Source organism: Cetorhinus maximus, chromosome 4 (genome assembly GCF_964194155.1).
Source record: "Cetorhinus maximus chromosome 4, sCetMax3.hap1.1, whole genome shotgun sequence".
Classification (NCBI taxonomy): Eukaryota; Metazoa; Chordata; class Chondrichthyes; order Lamniformes; family Cetorhinidae; genus Cetorhinus; species Cetorhinus maximus.
Genome location: NC_135882.1, coordinates 3430826 through 3452841, shown reverse-complemented (window position 1 = coordinate 3452841; position 22016 = coordinate 3430826). Strand labels below are relative to the sequence as shown.

Here is a 22016-nt window from a genome sequence, read left to right as displayed (position 1 = left end):
GAACTAACTAGGGAACAGGTGACTTTAGATTTGGTATTGTGTAACGCAACAAGGTTGATGATCATATGATAGAGTTTGATAAGCTTGTGTGCTGTGGTTAAGTCCAAGTCTAGGATCGTAAATTTATATAAAGCCAGATAGATTAGGAAATTTGAACATCTGGAAATTGTGGGGCAGCAAGGGTTCAATAAGAACGAGGAATTTAAAGTATAAATAAATAGTACTGGAGTTAGGAATAATATATTAGTATGCATGGAGGATTATTTGAAGGTCAGGAAACAGAGTAAGAATAAGTGGGATATCTTTGGGTTGGCAGGCTGTATCTAGTGGAGTACCTCAAAGAACAGTGCTGGGACCTCCGTTATTTTGAGCCTATTAATAACTTAGATGAGGGGACCAAGTATAATACATCCAGGATTGCTAAAAATGCACAGCTAAGCGGATGTAGACCAGTTAAGTGATTGGACAAGAAGGTGGTAGATGGAATGTAATGTGGGGAAGTGTGAAGTTAACCACTTTAGTAGAAAGAATGGAAAAGCAATACACTTCTTGAAAGGTGAGACGCTAATAAATGCTGGTATGCAATGGGATTTGAGGATCCTTGTCCATGAATCACAATGTTCAGTGACAGAAACAGTTAGGAAGGTAAATAGTAACCAGGCTTTATTGCAAGGAGGTTCAAAGAATCATAGGATCACAGAGTCGATATAGCATAGAAGGAGGCCATTCAGCCCTATGTGCCTGTGCTGGCCCTCTGCAAGAGCAGCTCAGCTAGTCCCACTACTCTGCCCTTTCCCTGTAGGCCTGCAAAACTTTTCTCTTCGGGTAATTATCTGATCCCCTTTTGGAATGTAAGAATAAGAAAGTCTTGCTGCAAGTATATAGGGCTTTGGTGAGACCACACCTGGAGTATTGTGTACAGTTTTGGTCTCCTTACCTAAGGAAACATATGCTTCCTTGGAGAAGGTGAAACAAAGGTTCACTAATGATTTTGGGGATGAGGGCATTATCTGTGGAATGACTGAATATGTCTGTATTCTCTGAAGTTTAGGAGAGGGCTCCTGTTGAAATGTCTGTGATTTTGAGAGGGTATGATGGTAAGACAGATGCTGAGAGAACTTGAGGATATGGTCTCAGGATAAGGGTACAGCCATTTTGGACTAAGGTGAAGTGAAATTTCTTCACTCTGGGTTGTGAATCATTGGGATTCTCTTTCCCAGAGGGTTGCGGATGCTCAGTTGCTGAGTATATTCAGGATGTGGTTGCAAAGCTTTTGGGCACAAAAGGAATTAAGGAATGTGGGATTGGCTAGGAAAGTGGGAGTTGAGGTAGAAGATCAGTCATGGTCTTATTGAATGGCAGAAATGAGGCGCTATATGGGTTGCTCCTAATTCTTATGTCCTCCTGTCCCTTTTCATGCATGTTTGGACTGATGGCGACTGTATCATAATGCACGTTTCAAGCCTACCTGCATGAGAAGACTGCCCTGTCCTTTTTGCTTGGCCTTTATGGTCTATTTTGCAGACTTTGGAAGCGGTGCTGAAGATTTGCCTATTGAGCAACCACCCATTTGGAAAGCTATACTTACAATACGTGCTGTCTATACAAATTTGCCTTCTAGTCTTTGTGGTTACTCTAACTAATACCCAGAATGTGTACTGATGTTACCATACATACAAAAAAGGCATATCAGTTGCCTAGAATTGCAAGCTCTGCAATCTCCATTAATTGCCATCAGGCAGGAACAGAATGAAGCCAGTATGTTCCTGTACTTTGGGAATGACATAGTTTTTGTCTTTTGTTAGGATTTACACGAAGGAACCCAATACTACTGAAATTGCACGACCTTGAGCTTCCTATTGTTTGCCATTTTAATTCACCACCTTCCTCTCATGCTCACGGTTCTGTCCTCGGCCTGCTACCGTGTTCCAGTGAAGCTCAGCGCAAACTGGAGGAACAGCACCTCCAATTAGGCACTTTACAACTTTCTGTACTCAACACTGAGTTCAACAATTTCAGACCCTGAACTCTGTCCCCCATTTTAATTGTTTTCTTTTTGCCATGTGCTGCTCTGAATGTGGTTTTTCATGCTTTTGCTTTGCTTTCAGACAGAGCTGTTCATTATTCTGCAGTTGACACTCACTCTGGACATGTTTTGTCTCTTTACTGCAACCACTACCACTCCCTTTGTCTTTTGTTCCATTTAATCTCTCCCGTCCTCGACCCTATCCCATACATTCTCTTTTTTTGTTCTTCCTCCCCTCCCAGCCCCCTTCAACGACATAAATCCCATCACATTTCTACCTACCTTCCGTTCTGAATAAGAGTGTTACGGACTCAAAATGTTAACTCCGTTTCTTTATCCACAGAAGCTGCCAGACCTGCCGAGTATTTTCGACACTTTGTTTTTTATTGCTGTTGGTGTAATCAAAAAATTTTGATATAGATTAAAAAATTACCTGCATAGTTCCACTTTATATAATTGTGTTAGGGAATTTGGAATTGTGTTAGGCTAACGATGGTAACCGAATAATCTATAAAAGGTGATCTTGCGGATAATGACAAACATGTGTTTATTTCTGTGACAGAATTAGTGCGCCTTCTCAGCACAATAACGAATGTTGAAAATTCTGACGACTGTATTCCTTAATCTGAATGTTGCATTTAGATTGAAGAAAGAGTTGCGCTTGTGAGGTGGGGAGGTGAGAATTAAGGCAAGGAGGAGAGTACAGGCTGAGGTTCCAAGAAAACCTGGAGAGAAGTGACAGTCTAGGTCAGGAAAAGAAGCTGGAGCAGTGTAGTGACTGAGAAAATGTTCTTGCGTTGTCTGTTAGCTGTGACTCAGTGGATAACATTTTCACCTCGGACTCAGGTTGTGGGTTCAGGTCCCACTCCATGGTTTGAGCACAGGAATCAAGGCTGACGATCCAGTGCAGCATTGAGGGAGAGCTGCACTGTCAGAGCTGCTGTTTCTCGGGTGAGAAGTTAAAACAGGGCCCAGTTTTCCCCCAAAGGTGGATGTAAAAGATCCTATCACTCTATTTTAAAGAGTGGAGGAGTTTCTCCCTGGTGTCCTGGCCAATATTTATCACTCATCCTAAAGACAGATTGATCTGGTCATTATCATTTTGATGTTTGTGGGAGTTTGCTGTGTACAAATTTGCTTCCGCATTTCTAACATTACAACAGTGATTACACTTCAATAGTACTTCATAGGATGTCCTAAGTGTTTTACAACCAGAGTCATGAAAGGCACTATAGAAATGCATGCGTTCTCTAATTGTTTGTTTCCAAGTTGATCAGAGGCAGCAGCTGGATTCTGTTAGTGCAATGGCTGTAGCTTGGACAAGTGTGCAGTGTGTATCGGCGGGTGAGGGGAGGGAAGGAGCGAGCGGCGAGTGTGCAGGGGGGAGGGAGGGAGCGTGCAGGGGGGGAGGGGAGGGAGCGTGCAGGGGGGGAGGGGAGGGAGCGTGCAGGGGGGGAGGGGAGGGAGCGTGCAGGGGGGGAGGGGAGGGAGCGTGCAGGGGGGGAGGGGAGGGAGCGTGCAGGGGGGGAGGGGAGGGAGCGTGCAGGGGGGGAGGGAGCGTGCAGGGGGGGAGGGGAGGGAGCGTGCAGGGGGGGAGGGGAGGGAGCGTGCAGGGGGGGAGGGGAGGGAGCGTGCAGGGGGGGAGGGGAGGGAGCGTGCAAGGGGGGAGGGGAGGGAGCGTGCAGGGGGGGAGGGGAGGGAGCGTGCAGGGGGGGAGGGGAGGGAGCGTGCAGGGGGGGAGGGGAGGGAGCGTGCAGGGGGGGAGGGGAGGGAGCGTGCAGGGGGGGAGGGGAGGGAGCGTGCAGGGGGGGAGGGGAGGGAGCGTGCAGGGGGGGAGGGGAGGGAGCGTGCAGGGGGGGAGGGGAGGGAGCGTGCAGGGGGGGAGGGGAGGGAGCGTGCAGGGGGGGAGGGGAGGGAGCGTGCAGGGGGGGAGGGGAGGGAGCGTGCAGGGGGGAGAGGGGGGGAGCATGGAGGGGGGGAGGGGAGGGAGCGTGGAGGGGGGGAGAGGGGGGAGCGTGCAGGGGGGGAGCGTGCGGGGGGGGGAGGGGAGGGAGCGTGCGGGGGGGGTGGAGGGGAAGGAGCGTGCAGTGGGGGAGGGGAGGGAGCGTGCGGGGGGGGTGGAGGGGAAGGAGCGTGCGGTGGGGGAGGGGAAGGAGCGTGCGGTGGGGGAGGGGAAGGAGCGTGCGGTGGGGGAGGGGAAGGAGCGTGCGGTGGGGGAGGGGAGGGAGCGTGCAGGGGGCGAGAGGGGGGTAGCGTGGAGTGGGGAGGGGAGGGAGCGTGCAGGGGGGGAGGGGAGGGAGCGTGCAGGGGGGGAGGGGAGGGAGCGTGCAGGGGGGGAGGGGAGGGAGCGTGCAGGGGGGGAGGGGAGGGAGCGTGCAGGGGGGGAGGGGAGGGAGCGTGCAAGGGGGGAGGGGAGGGAGCGTGCAGGGGGGGAGGGGAGGGAGCGTGCAGGGGGGGAGAGGGGAGGGAGCGTGCAGGGGGGGAGAGGGGGGAGCGTGCAGGGGGGGAGAGGGGGGAGGGTGCAGGGGGGGAGGGGGGGGAGGGTGCAGGGGGGGAGGGGGGGGGAGGGTGCAGGGGGGGAGGGGGGGGGAGGGTGCAGGGGGGGAGGGGGGGGAGGGTGCAGGGGGGGAGGGGGGGGAGGGTGCAGGGGGGGAGGGGGGGGAGGGTGCAGGGGGGGAGGGGTGGAGGGTGCAGGGGGGGAGGGTGCAGGGGGGGAGGGGGGGAGGGTGCAGGGGGGGAGAGGGGGAGGGTGCAGGGGGGGAGAGGGGGAGGGTGCAGGGGGGGAGAGGGGGAGGGTGCAGGGGGGGAGAGGGGGAGGGTGCAGGGGGGGAGAGGGGGAGGGTGCAGGGGGGGAGAGGGGGAGGGTGCAGGGGGGGGGAGGGTGCAGGGGGGGAGGGGGGAGGGTGCAGGGGGGGAGGGTGCAGGGGGGGAGGGGGGAGGGTGCAGGGGGGGAGGGGGGGAGGGTGCAGCGGGGGAGGGTGCAGGGGGGCAGGGAGGGAGGCAGGGGGGGAGGGTGCAGGGGGGGAGGGAGGGAGCGTGCAGGGGCGGGTGGAGGGAGCGGCGCGTGTGGGGGATGGGCCAGGGGGCCTGTGTTGTAAGAAATGAATATCGGAAATATCCAAGCTTTAGTAAAGCGATGCTCTGGGTATAAACAGTAATAAGTTTCCACATTGGGTATAAAGTCAGCATAAATGGTAAATGCAGTCAGCCTGACACCTGACCAGACACTTGTGAACTTTCAGTGCTTCTGTAGGATTGAAGTTAATGCCAGTGTGATGTAATGTAATCCTGGATATGAACCAGAATTTATAATGTCATAAGTTGAAATAGAAGCTTGAAATATGTTTCTGAGGAATTGAAAATTGATTTCTAACTTGAATTTCTGCATTAAATGATGACTTGAGCTTGCTTATATGGGCAAAGTAAATTTAGATGGAGGAATAAAATCTTTATTTCACAATGTAAATAACTCATGAAGTTTTTATTGAGACCACATTATTGGGGAGGGGTGGTGGGGGGGTGGGGGGTGAAAGTGTAAACATTAACTTCTTGTGAATATATTGATGTTGGTCACTTGATGAGTCTGTTACTTTCAAATGGCTCAAGTCAATGCTTGAAGCCATGGCCTCTGGAACTTTTGTACGCACAGCCACTGAAAATTAGATGTTACATCAGTTCAGCTGTAATAAAATTTGACTGACATGCCTTTATTTAATTTCTGTGAAGTGGGAAGTAAGCTACTTTGACGAAATTTTAACAGTGCAAAGCCAAGTTTACCAATTCTCTGCCTTGATGTCTAAGTTCAGAAAGAGAAATGCTTCAATAATTAGTCCAATGTTTTTCTTTGCGTTTTTCCAATTTTATTGATTGACGTGTGTATTGCCACTGATTGCATCTGTGGAGTGTTTTGCAGCTTGCTATATTTAAAGTTACTGTGCTGAACTAATCATTTACTAATTCACTACAGGAAAGGCAATATCAGTAATTTAAGAAACAAATACACAAATGAAAATGTAAGGATTCCATTTGTTAGAACCAACTACCACTGGAACAGTGCCATGTGGTGGCTCTGCAGCCATTAACTAAGAAAAGTTAAAATATTTTTTAAAAGTTTGGTTTCTGAATGTGCTAAATGATGTTGTCAAAAGCAGGTTGAAACCTACAGGAGCGAAGCTAATTCCAGCAAGCTGGCTAGCACTTTATCAGCTTTTTACTGATCAACCAGAATTACCTTACGACTCCCAAACTGTAATCTTACACAGAAAAAGCAGCCTATGGGGCTGCCGCCAATGCTGGCTTTAGGTAGTTTCCGCGTATCAGTGGTAGTTTGCTTTGCCTCACCAGCTATGTAAGGGAACAAGTCCTGTCGGTTGAGATAACTAAATTTAATGCATTTCCTTTCCTTTTCAACAGGTTCCTTCCACTGACCGGAACGCCCTGAGTTCACTCTGGGGGAAACTAGCATCTGAAATTCTGATGCAGAACTGGGAAGCTGCTATGGAGGATCTAACACGACTCAAAGAAACCATTGATAACAATGTAAGCACCTTTCACGTTGCATACTTTCTCCCAAGGGTTCAACTGATGGTAAAGTGAGCATTTTTCAAATTACAAGAGTGCATCAATATGCTTAGTATATTGAGTGTGTTTGGTACAAGTGGAGCTATGAGGTGAATTTAACCTGCCGAGTAAAAGCTTGTTTCATTTCTTTCTCTCAGTCTGTCAGTTCCCCACTTCAGTCTCTTCAGCAGAGGACATGGTTAATCCACTGGTCGCTGTTCGTATTCTTCAACCATCCTAAGGGTAGAGACAATATCATTGACCTCTTCCTTTATCAGGCACAGTGAGTACCCCACACACAGCATTTTTCACTTGTTAAACTATGCACGCAACAACATTTAAGACTCAAGCAATGGAAGCACCCTTGTTGGGGAATCTAGAACTAGGGGAGCACAGTTTAAAAATAAGGGAATCTCTTTGATGAGGAATTTCTTTTCAAGGGGATTGTTAGTCTTTGGAATTCTCTTCTACAGAGAGCAGTGGAGGCTGGGTCATTGAATATATTCGAGGCTGAGTCAGACAGGTTTTTGATCTGCAAGGTGTCGACGGTTATGCGGGGCAGGGCAGGAAAGCGGATTTGAGGCCACAGTCAGATCAGCCGTGACCTCGTTGAATGGTGGAGCAGGCCGGAGGGGCCGAATGGCCTACTCTTGTTCCTATTTCTTATCATCTTGTCTTGTTATGAACATGCTCTCTCCCCTTCCATTGCAGCTTGGTGCTCTTTCACCCAGGAACTGAAAGACTGTTAAGTTGGTCAAACCGTTTGCCATAGGGCCATGTATGTTTTGTAAAATTGTATTGAAGCCCAGGAAAAGTGGTTAAGCACCAAGTAGTTTGTCAATCATAGTCACAGTAGTTTTTATTTCCAGAATCTAAAATTTGAAGCCTTGCAAATAGTGGAGTTTTGAGCTTCAGAACCTGTAAACAAGCCCAAAACATTGGTTTGTTATTGAAAAAACTTGGCTTATTTGTTAGACCCTCAATGGAGGCCTATTTGAAATCCACTTGCAGTTGTTAATGGAACACCTTTTCTAAATGTTCTCAGATCCCAAATTTTATACAGTGATGATTTGAAAGTAAATCTGAAATGTAGCTTTCAACATTTTCTTTATGGAGCTGCTAAGTTTTTAACAGTTTGATGGAAATCAAACAGCTGACTTGGTTACATAAATCCTCGATGACTTGCCTCGTGAGAGATGCATTTTATTCTGCGGGTGGAGTCATCTGGCACAGCTGTGCAGTTGCAGAGCACTGCAATAATTTTGAATCCGCCTGTAGCAACTAATCTGATAAATATTCAGGGTAGAGAAAAAAAATGTTAGGAAGGAAAAAGGCGGCTGAGATTGAGCAGAACACTTGGAAGGCGTGCAGAGCCTACAAGCAAAGTTTCCCTAGCTGTCATCCAGCAGAGCTGTTTAGAAACCAAAGTCATTGGAATTGGACCTGGTACTTGTCCAAAGCATCCCCAATCTGCATATCATGTCATTTCTGATTCACATTTGTTTAAATGGACTCAGTAACTGGGCATATGTGGCTGGTGCAACATGCCAACTCCAGATTTAAGACTGCAAAGTAAAAATGTTTGGATTTTTTTAGATTGTAGTTTGAAATTGTCTTCAATTGTTTGGTAAGTTTAGTGTATTTGGGATGGAATGTGTTTTTAAATTTTTCTTTGTCACGTTGCTTTAAACTATATCCAGATCTTCAATCTGCTCGTCCTGCTGGTTGGAAGCGATGCTTCCAATAAATGTTGAATTTTACTGGGTGTATTTGTGGCCCACTGAATTCTGATACTTAGGAGTGAATTGCCTATAAATCTCTGTGCCTATAAATGTGTTGTTGCTGAAGGATTATATAAAGTGAGATTAATATGAGGGATTGTCAGCATTTCTCCATCTACATAAGATGATGGCCATGCACCCAATCAAATCCGTTGGGGATGGGATAGCTTCACGTGGTGCTCTTTTGCTGATTTGCTGAACAGACCAATCCATGAGAAACCACAAGCGCTACATTTGAAGTGGCTATCCATTATTATTGTGGGTGGTTGTTTTTGGTGTTGGTGCCTGTTGCCAAGCAGCTATAGCTACTGATCGTCAAGGTGGTACACATCAGCTCTCAGGTGATGTCACAGTTTCCCTCTGTCCTCATCTAATGTCTCCCAGGTGTGAAAATCAATGTTTGGGGCCTTCACGTCATGCTGGCAAACATCTTGAAGCGAAGCTTTGTGTGTCTTGGTCCCCTGGCTCCAGCTACCTCACCATAAAGAAAATCCTTGGGCATACCTGTGCCTTCCATCCAGCAAATGTGCCACAGCCAGTGAAGCCACATCTGCCTGGCGAGTTCCAATATACTCAGGAGCTTTTTGCCTTTGAGAAGACTGCTGCATTTGAACATGGGAACATAGGAGCAGGAGTAGGCCATTTGGCCTGTCAAGCCTGCTTGACCATTCAAACGGATCATGGCTGATCATCTATCTCTACGCCATTTTTCCCCGCTATCCCCATATCCTTTGCTGTCATTAGCATCCAGAAATCTGCCTGTCTCTCTTGAACATGCTCAATGATTGAATTTCCACAGTCCTCTGGGGTAGAGAATTCCAAAGATTCAAAGTCCTCCAAATGAAAATATTTCTCATCTGTCTTAAATGACCGGCCCCTTATTCTGACAGTGTCCCCTGGTTCTAGACTCATCAGCCTGGGGAAGCATCCTATCCACATCTACCCTGTCGTGCCCTGTAAGAATTTTGTAATTTTATTTTTTTGTGATTTTGCCCTTCCACGAGATGTCCGATATGAGGGATATTTTAAGACATTGATGTATTGAATGGTGGGCTGTGAGGAAATAGCACTTTTGGAGAGTCGACAAGTTGCATGTTGGTGCTTCGTGAAATTTTCATTGGCAAGGGTAGCATTTGTTGCCCATCCCTCATTTCCCATTTAGAAGGTGATAGATGAGCCGCCTTCTTAAACCGCTGCAGTCCATGTGGTGTAGGTACACTTGCAGTGCTGTTAGGGAGGGAGTTCCAGGATTTTGATCCAGCAGCAATGAAGGAATGGTGATATAATTCCAAGTCAGGATGGTGTGAGACTTTGAGGGGATCCTGAAAACGGTGTTCCCATATGTCTCCTGCCCTTCTCCTTGTAGGTGGTGGTAGGGGTCAAGGGTTTGGAGGCTTCTATCAAAGGAGCCTTGGTGAGTTGCTGCAGTACATCTTGTACATGATGCACACTGCTGCCACTGTGCGTCGGTAGTGGAGAGAGCGGATGTTGAAGGTGGCAGATGGGGTCCCAATCATGCAGGCTGCTTTGCCCTGGGTGGTGTCAAGCTTCTCGAGTGTTGTTGGAGCTGCGCTCATCTAGGCAAGTGGGGAGTATTCCATCAAGGGGTCAATCTTTTGATGCCTTGTAGATGGTGGAGAGGCCTTGAGGAGTCAGGAAGTGAGTTGCTGTCTGCAGAATTCCCAGCTTCTGACCAGTGGTGGAATATTCTCCACTTGCCTGAATGAGTACAGCTCCATCAACACTCAAATTTGACTACATCCAGGACAAAACAACCCACTTAATTGGCACCCCAGCCAACAGGTTACACATTCACTCACTCCAACTCTGGGGAAATCTGGTTGCAGTGTTTTTATAAGATCCACTGCAGCAACTTGCCAAGGCTTCTTGACAGCCTTGAAGGCAAACCTAGAAGGACAGGGCAGCAAGTGCATGGGATCACAACCACTTCCAAGTTCCCCTCAAAGTCTCGCACCATCCTGATTTGGAGCTGAGTTAGTTTCTTCTTCACGGGATCAAAGTCCTGAAGCTCCCTCCCTATCAGCACTTGTGGGTTTATCTACACTACATGGACTGCAGCGATTCAGGAACTGCGGCTCAACACCACTTTCTCGAGGGCAATTATAGATGGACAATAAATGCTGGCTGAGCCAGTGAAGTTCACATTCCATGAATGATTTAAAACTCAGTTCAGTTGTGCAACATAGCGAATGATGAAATTTTTGATGCTTTGAACATTGTGACTTGAGAGGTTAATTTTTCTGTAAATGTGGATGTATTTGAAAATTATTCAACCATGACCACAAACATATAGATTTGTTCAGAAAAGTCATTTGTATTTGTGTGTTTTATGGAATTTTTCCTGTGATGGTAATTCATTAGATATATTTCACTTGATAAGGGAGAGTTTGTAAATGTTGTAGTGCTCTGAATATAAACCAGCTTCCTATTTGAAAGATTAGAAGCTTTCTTTTTTTTAAAAGGCAAGATGAAAAAGAATGATTTGAGCAGCCTGTCTTATAATTGCTGAATAAGTGACTTGCGAGCAGGGGTTTGGATCATGAAATCCTTTGGTGTGTAGAGCTTCTGCAGTTTCAAATGAATTGCCCATTTTCAGGCAGTGTGAATGTAAGCGCATGGCTTGCATCTCTGATTGCTGAAGGGGATCTGGTGGCCTTCAGTTAATCTAGATTCTATCAAGGACATGTGGGAAGCTTCTAATGTAGACCACATGAGTGGTAAACGCCTACTGCAGTGCATGATGCGGATGAATCCTGTTCAAATTATAAGATGCCTTGCATGTTGCAAGCTGTTCTGATTTGCCCTCGAGAGTGTGTCACTGATTCTTAATTGCTCCCCTGTTTCCTGCAGCGCTCTTTGGTAAAGAAAAGTGCTTGCTTATTTTATCTCCACTTTTGGTTCTAAGGAGGTGTGTTTTTTTTTGTATGCTTGGCCTGTGACATTCAAAATGCCATTGCTCTGTGCTAGTTAAAATGGAATTAAATTAAGTCAAAATGATCTTGTTGCTGATTCATGTAATCAGTGAGGTTGGGTCGAGTGCATTGCTGGGTCCAGGGCTGCTGCTTGCAAGCTGGTAATGTGCAGTTTTTGTTATATGACATTGTCCCCATCTGGCACAATGTCTGGGACTCTTTCTACCAAAAACATTTTGAGTGAGCAGCGGGGGGAGAGAAGAAAGAGATGCAATCTTTAAAAGCTCCTACAGTGACTTTTCTGTGGAACATATTCTGGTAAACACTAATTCTAGTTAGTTAAAGAATGTGCTATGCAAAAACATTTTATTTTCCTTAAACACAAGAAATAGGAGCAGGAGTAGACCACACGGCCCATTGAGCCTGCTCCACCATTCAATACAATTATGGCTGATCTTGGGTTTCAACTCCATTTTCCCGCCCGCTTTCGTTATCTCTTAATTCCCTGAGAAACTAAATATCTGTCTATCCCAGCCTTAACTGTATTAGACGATGGAGCAACCACAACCTTTTGGGGTACAAGGTTCCAAAGATTGACAACCCTTTGAGTGAGAAATTTCTCTCATCTCTGTCCTAAAAGATTGACCTCTTTATTTTGAGACTGTGTGCCCATGTGTTTTAGGTTCCCCGATTAGTGGAAACAATCTTTCAGCGCCTACCTTATCAAGCCCCTTTAGAATTTTGTAGGTATCAATGAGCTTGCCTCCTATTTTTCTAAACTCTAGAAAACATAAGCCCAATGTGTTTAGTGTCTCATCATAAGATTCCCTCATCCCAGGGACCAATCTAGTGAACCTTTGCTGTATCGCCTCCAATGCGAGTATATCCTTTCTTAAATGTGGAGACCAAAATTGCACACAGGACTCCAGAAGTGGCCTCATCAAAACCCTGCACAACTGTAGCAAGGCTTCTTTATTCTTGTACTCTAATCCCCTTGCAATAAAGGCCAACATGTCATTTGCCTTCCTAATCGCTTGCTGCACCTGCATGCTAATTTTCTGCATCCCTTGTATTAACACACCCAGATCTCTTTGAACATCAATACTTGTAAGTTTTACACCTTTTAAAAATATTCCGCTTTTCTATCCTTGCATCTAAAGTGAATAACTTCACGCTTCCTTATGTTATACTTCATTTGCCACCTTGTTGCCCACTCACTTAATCTGTTTGTATCTCTTTGGAGAGGACACAGAGAGGCTGCACAGTTTACCTTCCTACCTAGCTTGGAATCATCAGCAAACTTCAATACATGACTTTCTGTCTCATCGTCTTAAGTCGTTAATGTATTTATATTTTATGTAAATAGTTGATGCCCCAGCAGTGATCCTTGTGGAGAGATTTAAGGGGAGATTTAATTGAAACATTCAGAATTGAGGGGCATTTGATATATTAAACAGGAGAAACTGTTTCCGCTGGGAAGAGGATCAGCAGACAGACATAGAATAGTAAAGAAATTTGGCAAAGAACCAGAGGGGTGATATGGAGAATTTGTTATTTGCAGCAAGTTGTTATGGTCTGGAATGCACTGCCTGAAAGGGTGGTGAAAGCAGATTCAATAAGCTTCCAAAAGGAAATTGAATCGATACTTTAAAAAGGTAAGAATTTTCAAGACTTTGGGAAAAGAGCGGGGAAAAGTGGGATCCAATTGAATAGGTCTTTCAAAGAGCCAGCATAAGGAATATGGGCCGAATAGTCTCCTGCGCTGTATGATAATATTACAAAATATCAATCTACCCATATCAGAATAGATGCAGCTCGGAACCCTCAAGAATCCAAAGGAGGAAATCATATTTTGGTTGATATCTTCAGAGCTTCAGTAATACTGGAGAAGTGGAATTGAAGGATGACAAACGGTTTTCATATTCCTAAATGGAGTAAGACTAGAGTCAGGTCCGTTTGCCAAACTTCCATGGTGGGGAACTGTGCTTGGGGACATTGTGTTGGGTATTACAGAATAACCCCTCTTCCTGTTTGTGAAGTAAAATTGAGCACTTAAAATAGTTTTCTTGTCTAACCTTACTCTAAATCTTTTGCCTTTGGCTTGTCTGGAAATGATTTGGAAAAACAACCTCATAATTCGAGTGAATAGGGGCAGAGAAGACCATTGGGGAAATCTGGCCAGTCCCATAGGAGTGTCAGAGCCCTATGTCAAATCATTCACAGGTACTTATCCATCTGATAACTCTTGTAATACCTTGCCTTTAAGTTGTAATAATTGCCTGAGGATCGTACTGAGAGGTTCTCTCAAGCTGGGTGATCGCTTCATAATGCGCATGAACAACTGCGGGTTTCAGCTCGACAGAGCCTTATGAATATTAACTCAAACTGCAGGTTTGTCTGAAAGATTAGGCCTCGGTAAGAAAGTTCCGGAAGGGTACTCCAGGACACAGTCAAATTGATACAAACATACAAAATAGGAGCAGAAGTAGGCCGTTCGACCCCTCGAGCCTGCTCCGCCATTCAATAATATTATGGCTGATCTGTTTGTGTTTTGAGTTCCACATTTCCATCTACCCCCAATAACCTTAGATTCTTGTTAGGCAAGGGAATCAATCTACCCGTGCCTTAAAAATATTCAGTGACCCTGCCTCCACTGCCTACTGAGGCAGAGAGTTCCAAAGTCTCTCAACCCTCAGATAAAAAAATTCTCCTTCTCCTCATCTCTGTCCTATAAGGGCAATCCCTAATTTTAAAATTTCCCTAGTTCTGGACTCATCCACAAGAGGAAACATCCTTTCCACATCCACTTTGTCAAGTCCATTCAGGATTTCATACGCTTCAATCAAATCACCCCTCGCTCTTCTAAACTCCAGTGGAAACAAGCCCAGCCTGTCCAACCTTTCCTCATAAGACAAGTCACTAATTCCAGCTATCAATCTAGTAAACCTCTTCTGAACCACTTCTAATACGTTTACATCCATCCTTAAATAAGGAGACCAAAACTGCACACAATATTTGAGATACGGCCTCACCAAAGCCCTGTATAACTGAAGTATAACATTCTTACTTTTATGTTCAATTCCTTTCATAATTAAGGATAGCCTTCCTTGATTACTTGCCGTACCTGCATCCTAACTTTTTGTGACTTGTGCACAAGACCACCTAGATCCCTCTGCACCTTGGAATTCTGCATTCCTTCTCCATTTATGTGATACTCTGCTTTTTTTGTTTTCCCTCAAAAAGTGAACAGCTTCACATTTTCCCAAATTATACTCCCATCTGTAGGATTTTGCCCACTCGCTCAATTTACCTAGATTCATCTGTAAGCTAGTGTGTTAAGTCTTGTTATCATGAAACATCATTTGTTATGGTATTAATGGTTACAGCCATTGTTAACATTAGATCTTTTAGTTCCTTAGAAAATAAAACAAGTGGCCAAAAAGATGCATGAAAATGGAAGAAATTTTCCTCTGAACTAATTAGTTGCAAGTGTGCTGGAAGTTTGCCCAGGATTTGTGGATGTGCCAGTGGGGCAGTAGGCAAGAAGTGTGTGCAGCCATGCTATGTATTAATTGGACTCCCCCAATACATTCACATACATATTGGATGAAGCTGTTGAGGTGAGAATTGACACATTTTGAGGTCCTTGTGCATTTAAGTACATATTCAGGGAGGTTATGAGGCTGTTGTGCCTATAGGTGTACTGATACATGAATTTTAAATTGGACAAAGGGGTCTAATAGTTCCTTACCTCCATTCCTGCCCCATATGTGTATAGTATAGGAACTACAAAGTGCAAGAGGCTGTTCACATTTGCTTAGAGCTTCCCCTTTAAGTTGGAAGATGGTTGAGTGTTTGGTTGTCATCTCTAAATACCTTCATGTTTTAGGGCATGATCTTCCATGTTCCACTCTGTGTCATGTCTAATTGCAGTCTGGAGTATTGCTGTATGGAAGCGATAGCCACTTTGAAGTGGTAGGATATTTTCATTTCTCTCGCCCTATGTGGGCCTACCACTGCTCTGTAGTATTCTTCGTTCAGTGGGTGGGTTGAGTGAGTAAACCTCCACTCCCAAGTCCTCCAGTATTCCTTTGAAGCTTGCCAATAGAAAATTTACTAGAGAACCCCACGGTTGTGTTAACTGGCTTTTTTTGAAAGATGTAACTCTTTGGATGCCTCTCTGTAATCACTGCAGTGGGGTGAGTAACCCATTTTGTAGAATGCTCGGATCAGGTGTATTTCTGAGAGTTATAATCTAGCTATCCCCTTTCACATTGAGTGGGTAATCGCTGTGTCAAAATCCTGGAACTCCCAAACAGCACTGTGGGCGTACCTATATCACATGGACTGAGGCGGTTCAAGAAGGCAGCTCACCACCACCGCCTCGAGGGCAACTAGAGATGGGCAATAAATGCTGGCCCAGCCAGCGAAGCCCACATCCCGTGAATGAATTAAAAAAAATTGTTGATTTATTCTGTATCAACATAAGATAACATCTGTGAGATGGAATTTAGTTGGCTTCAGTCATATGAAAAGCAGATTGTGCTTTTGGTGAAGTTTAAATTTGGTAGTTTCCTTGATGTAAATAGCAGCATTGCTTCTTAGTTTGAGAAGATTGGTTTACTCTTTCGTTTAGAACTGGCTGTTTGATGTAGGTATGTGAAGTGTTTGTATCTTCCTGCTTGTTCGTTTTGACATCTGCTTCCTGTTGATGGGATATCTCCCTGTTTTAAAAAGTTTCCTGTGTATGCATGAGTTCTGATTGGTGAAACCCTGAAGCAATGCTGATTGGATCGTCTCACCCTGTGATGAATCAAGTCATGTGGCTAACAGCAATCAGTCAGATTCTAACAGTTTCCAATCAATCGTACTTTGTCTTCAGTTTTGAACTCTGGAGTAGAGCCATATTGGACTTGAAAGGTTAACTCTGTTTCTCTCTCTACAGATGCTGGCAGACTTGCTGGTTTTTAAAGTGCTTTCTGTTTTTATCTTAGACCTCTAGCACCTGCAGTATTTTGCTTTTATTTCACTTTAAGCCTCTACCTTCATCAGAGAAAACATGCTATGAATGGTCGAGACCCTGCTGCCTAAGCCCACCCTTCCATGCTGACCCATTTGAGACGTTGAACCCAATTTACTCTGCTTCCAGCCTGCCTCTTCTATGGGCATCCTTGTATAACTGCCTGCATGACCTCCGCAGGCCCTTGCTCCTCCCTATGTATAATGTGGGAGAAAATCAATATGTCTGAATTACCATGGAGTTTGTCTGGGAACCTCTCGATCGAAGAATTAGTGGGCGTCTGGATTTTAACTCTGAAATGGTTACTGTCGAGGAATTGTGCTGCAGAAATTCTTTTGATACCAATTTAACTGAATGGGTGAGTGTCCTCGCAAAAGACAGAGAATGAACAAAGGTTCAAGAGCGTGAGTGCATAATGAGGCCAACCTTGCATGGCCTAGCAAGAACTTTAAATTTTTGGATAATGAGCAGCAACTTGCACCTCTAATGTAGAAAAGCATCCCAAGGCACTTCTGGTGTGATCTCCAGCTGAGGTTGTCACTGGACAAGCCTGATCCCAGTGTAGAACCCAGCTTGGTAGATCGTAACTTACAATACTCCTTCATCCACAACTATACCTTTACAGATAGATATATATTATATACAGATTTGTACAAAAGCTACCTTATACTCATGTTTATAGTAAGTACACTATCCATGTAAACCAATTGTGACCTGTGGTCAGACACAACACACTCTGAAACCAAATGACAGATGCCACCTCAACCAGATGGATCTCTCATCAACTCCCCTCAGGCTCTTGTTACCATGAGCCAACCAGTCTCACTGAAGTTCGTTTTTCACATTAGGGATTCCAATCTCCACTCTCCAAGAACTTGCTTTGGAATCTTCTCGCAAACCGATGCATTCTCTCAGACGTCTTCCTCAAGGGTTCACCTCCAAGGTTTCGAGCTCTCCTTCCAATGTTCTTCTCCCCTGGATCACTATATGCATTCAAGCTGTCTTCCATGCACAGTCTCTCCAGCTCAGATGTCAACAGTATACCACTGCTTCACATGCCCATAGCAAAGAGTTACAGACCTTCAGCAGTCTCATTGGATCTTCTTTCCCCTTGCAAGCTGTTCTCACTTTAAATCTGCTTTCTGCAGCTTTTGTCTCTTTGAATCTGAAACTTGGAGCCTTTCTCTCTCTCCCTCACTCTTAACTTCATTAACAGGACCTTTTCCAAGTTCCTGTCCTTTTTGGCTGGAAGGTCTGCTTGAGACTTTCCTGTGTTTGTCTCACTCGTTTGGCCTTGGGACCTTTTGGTTCTCTTGAGAAGTCTGCTCCCACTCTGCAGTTCCCTCTCCCAATGTCCAGTCTCTCTGGAGCCTTGGCTTCAAACTGAACTCTATACTGCTGTTTCCTTAGTTTTTCTGTGTGTCTATCGGAGGGACCTGCCTCTCTGGAACCCTGTTGCTAGGCAATAGCATTTTTTTCTACTCGTTTGTTTAACTTAGCTGTCACAGTTGTAAAACTCCCTTTAGAAATGCAAGCACCTTTTAAAATGAAACTAAAACTCAACTTGACCTCTTCTTAACACACAGTTACAGAAAAACAAATCAAACTTAAACATTAAAGCTAAAACTCATTCCTAACACTTAAAATACAAATATAACTTGCTTAAACTATCTCTGCTTCTGTGAAGTGTTAGGAAATAGTCAGTCATAGGTTGACACTGAACCAAAGGAGATACTAGAACATGTGTCTAAAGCCTTGGTCTGAGGTATGTATTGAAGTTTTTTTTTCAAAGAAGGAAGAGAGGAGTTGGGTTTAGGGCAATTTTGGAGAATTCCAGGGTTTAGGGTCTAGTTGGTGGAGACATGGCTGTCAGTAATGGGATGAAAGCAATGGGAGAATGCACAAGAGGCCAGAATTGGAAGAAGACAGAATTCTCCAGTGGGGGTGTACGGCTGGAGATCAGAGATGGGGAAGGGAGAGGACATGGCTCGATTTGAACATGATGCAAGTTTTAAAAGTAAAGCATTGTGGACCTGGAGCCAATGTAGGTCAGCAAGCTCGAGGATGATGGGTGAATGGAACTCGGTGGGATTTGAGTACAAGCAGCAGAATTTTGAATGAGCTCAAGTTTGTGGGTTGGGATGCTGGCCAGGAGAATATTGGAATAATCAAATCTGGAGATAACAAAAACGTGGATGAGGTTTTCAGAAGAAAGACTTGCCTTTCACCATCACTGGTTGTCACAAAGTGCTATGCAACCAATGAAACATTTTTGAATGTAGTCACTTGTAATGTAGGGAAACAGCAGCCAATTTACATACAAGCTCTAGCCAACAGCAGGGTGATACTGATTTAGATGATTGAGGGCTAAATATTGACCTGGAGCCAAGGGATAACTCCTCTTCGAAATAGTATCATGAAATCTTTTCCGACCAGGGCGCTGATGGGGCCTCAGTTTAAAATCTCATTTGAAAGATGCGACCTTTGACAGTGCAGCGCACTCCTTAGTACGGCACCAAGAATGTCAGCCTTGATTTTTGTGCTCATGTCTCTGGAGTGGGATTTGATCCCAGAACCTTCTGATTGAGGTGAGATCGCTAGCCACTGACATAAAGCTGCTGATAAAAATGGCTGAAGTCAGATGCCAGTTTCGTGACCAGTTAATGAACCCTATTTCTAACTCTACAGACTCGGCCTATTATATATTGTCTTTGTAGAATATTCCATTCATTGTGCTTCATATTATGTAAATGAAGCTATTACTTGGTAAACCTTTGGCCTATGTGGTGTTGGACGTTGAGACTTTTTGTATTTTGGGATATGCTTGTTAAGTTGAGTAAATTCCTGCAAATCAGACAGTTGCTAATTTGAGGTAAGAATATCCCACTGATGGGTGTAGAATAGGTGAAGCTTCAGGATTGTAGGGCATCAGACCACTACAGGAGCAGCTGCTGGACTATGCAATGGAATCGATCACTATTCAAAGTTGTTGGCCTGTGGAGGGGGTGCAGTGCTATTGTTGAGGGAGGGGTGTTCAGTTGATTTTTTTGTTTATTCTTTCATAGGGTGTGGGCACCACTGGCTAGGGCAGCATTTATTGCCCAACCCTAATTGCCCTTGAGAAGGTGATGGTGAATTGCCACCTTGAACAAATGCCGTCCATATGTTGTAGGAGCACCCACAGTGCTATTAAGGAGGGAGTTCCAGGATTTTGACCCAGTGAAAGTGAAGGAATGGCGATATATTTCCAAGTCAGGATGGTGAGTGGCTTGGAGGGGAATTTGCAGGTGGTGATACTCCCATGCACTTGCTGCCCTTGTCCTTCTAGATGGCAGCGATTGTGGGTTTGGAAGGTGCTTTCTAAGGAGCCTTGGTGAGTTCCTGCAGTGCATCTTGTAGATGATGCATGGTGCTGCCACTGTGTGTCAGTGTGGAAGGAGTAAATGTTTGTGGATGGAGTGCCAATCAAGCGGCTGCTTCGTCCTAGGTGGTGTCAAGCTTATTGAGTGTTGTTGGAGCTGCACTCATCCAGGCAAGTGGGGAGTATTCCAGCGCACTCCTGACTTGTACTGTGTAAATGGTGGGCAGGCTTCAGGGAGTCAGGAGGTGAGTTACTGTCTGCTGAATTCCCAGTCTCTGACCTGCTTTTGTAGCCACAGTATTTATATGGCTAGTCCAGTTCAGATTTTGGTCAATGGTAACCCCCAGGATGTTGATAGTGGGGGATTCAGTGATGGTGATGCCATTAATAGTTAGATTCTCTCTTGTTGGAGATGGTCATTTCCCAGCACGACTGTTACTTGCCCCTTAGCAGCCCAAGCCTGAATGTTGTCCAGATCTTGTTGCATATGCGTGGACTGCCTCTAAGTGAGGAGTTGTGAATGGTGCTGAACATTGTGCAATCATCAGCGAACATCCCAATTTCTGATCTTATGCTGGAGGGAAGGTCATTGATGACGCAGCTGAAGATAGTTGGGCATAGGCCACTACCCTGAAGAACCCTTGCAGGGATATTTAGGACTGAGATGTTTCACCTATGCTATTGATCTGAGCAATTTGGTAGTTTTGGTGTGATGCAGTAATGCCGTAACTACATATTTTTGTCATGCAGCATTTTGTTATACTTCCAGCAATCATTTTTTTTCAAATTGAGTATAGTTCATAGCAATGATACAGTAGCAGAGAGGAGTTGAAGGTTGCAGCTTAATTATACGAACATACGAATTAGGAGCAGGAGTAGGCCACCCAGCCCCTCGAACCTGCTGCAATTCAATAAGATCATAGCTAACCAAATTTTAACTTTCACTCCACATTTCTGCCTACCCTGATAACCTTTCACATCCTTGCCATCAGGAAACTATCTACTTCTGCCTTAAAGATATTCAAAGACCCTGCCTCTTCTACCTCTTAAGGAAGAGAATTCCAAAGTCTGTCAACCTCTAAGAAAAAAATTTTCCTCATCTGTCTTAAATGGGCAACTCCCTTATTTTTAAACAGTGACCCCTAGTTCTAGATTCTCCCATAAGAGGAAACATCCTTTCCACATCCATCCTGTCCAGTGCCCTCAGGAACTTATATGTTGTAATCAAGTCACCTCTTAGTTTTCTAAATTCCAGCAGGTACAAGTCTAGCTTGTCCAGCCTTTCCTTATAAGACAACCCGCCCATTCCAGGTATTAATGTGGTAAACCTTCTCTGAACTGCTTCCAATGCATTTACCCCCTTTCCTAAATATGGAGACCCATTTGTACACAGTACTCCAAATGTGGTCTTAGCAATGTCATGTATAACTGAAGCATAGCCTCCCTACTTTTGTATCCAATTCCCCTTGCAATAAACAATAACATCCATTAGCCTTCCTATTTACTTGCTGTACCTGCATACTGACATTTTGCGATTCATGTACCAGTACATCCAGATCCCTCCGCATCTCAGAGCTCCGCAGTCTCTCACCATTTATATAATATGCTTCTGTTTTATTCTTCCTGCTAAGTTGGACAACCATACATTTTCCCACATTATACTCCATTTGCCAGGTCTTCACCCACTCACTTAGCTTATCTATATCCTTTTGTAGCCTCCTTACATCCTCTTCACAACTTACTTTCCTTCTTATCTTTGTATCATCAGCAAATTTAGCAACCATACCGTTGGTCCCTTCATCCAAATCATTTACATAAATTGTAAAGAGTTGAAGCCCTAGCACTGACCCGCATGACACACCACTTGTCACATCTTGTCAACCAGAAAATGACCCATTTATGCCTACTGTTTCCTGTTAGCTAGCCAATCGTTTTTCCAATCCAGTATGTTACCCCCTACACCATGAGCTTTTATTTTCTGCAATAACTTTTGATGAGACACCATATCAAATGCCTTCTGAAAATCTAAGTACAGTACATCCTCCTTTGTCCGCAGCACCTTTACTTCTTCAAAGAAGTCCAATAAATTGCTTCAGCATGATTTCCCTTTCACAAAACCATGTTGACTCTGCCTGATTACCTTGAATTTATCTCAGTGCCCTGTTATAATGTCTTTAATAATAACTTCTAACATTTTTCCTACGACAGATGTTAAGCTAACTGGCCTGGAGTTTATTGTTTTCCCCCCCCCCCCTCCTTTTTTTGAATTAAAGAGTTACATTAGCTATTTTCCAAACTAATGGAACCCTTCTCAGAACTAGTGAATTTTGGAAAA

At 44.8% G+C, this 22016-nt stretch overlaps 1 protein-coding gene across 1 annotated transcript in view; it reads left to right on the top strand.

Annotated features, from left to right (window-relative positions):
* LOC144679444 (eukaryotic translation initiation factor 3 subunit E) overlaps positions 1 to 22016 on the top strand; it is a 140920-nt gene that overhangs the window by 29444 nt on the left and 89460 nt on the right. The window contains exons 6-7 of the mRNA XM_078539827.1: positions 6440 to 6565; positions 6745 to 6869. Coding sequence (XP_078395953.1) covers positions 6440 to 6565; positions 6745 to 6869 — 251 coding nt within the window. The remainder of the gene's footprint in view (positions 1 to 6439; positions 6566 to 6744; positions 6870 to 22016) is intronic.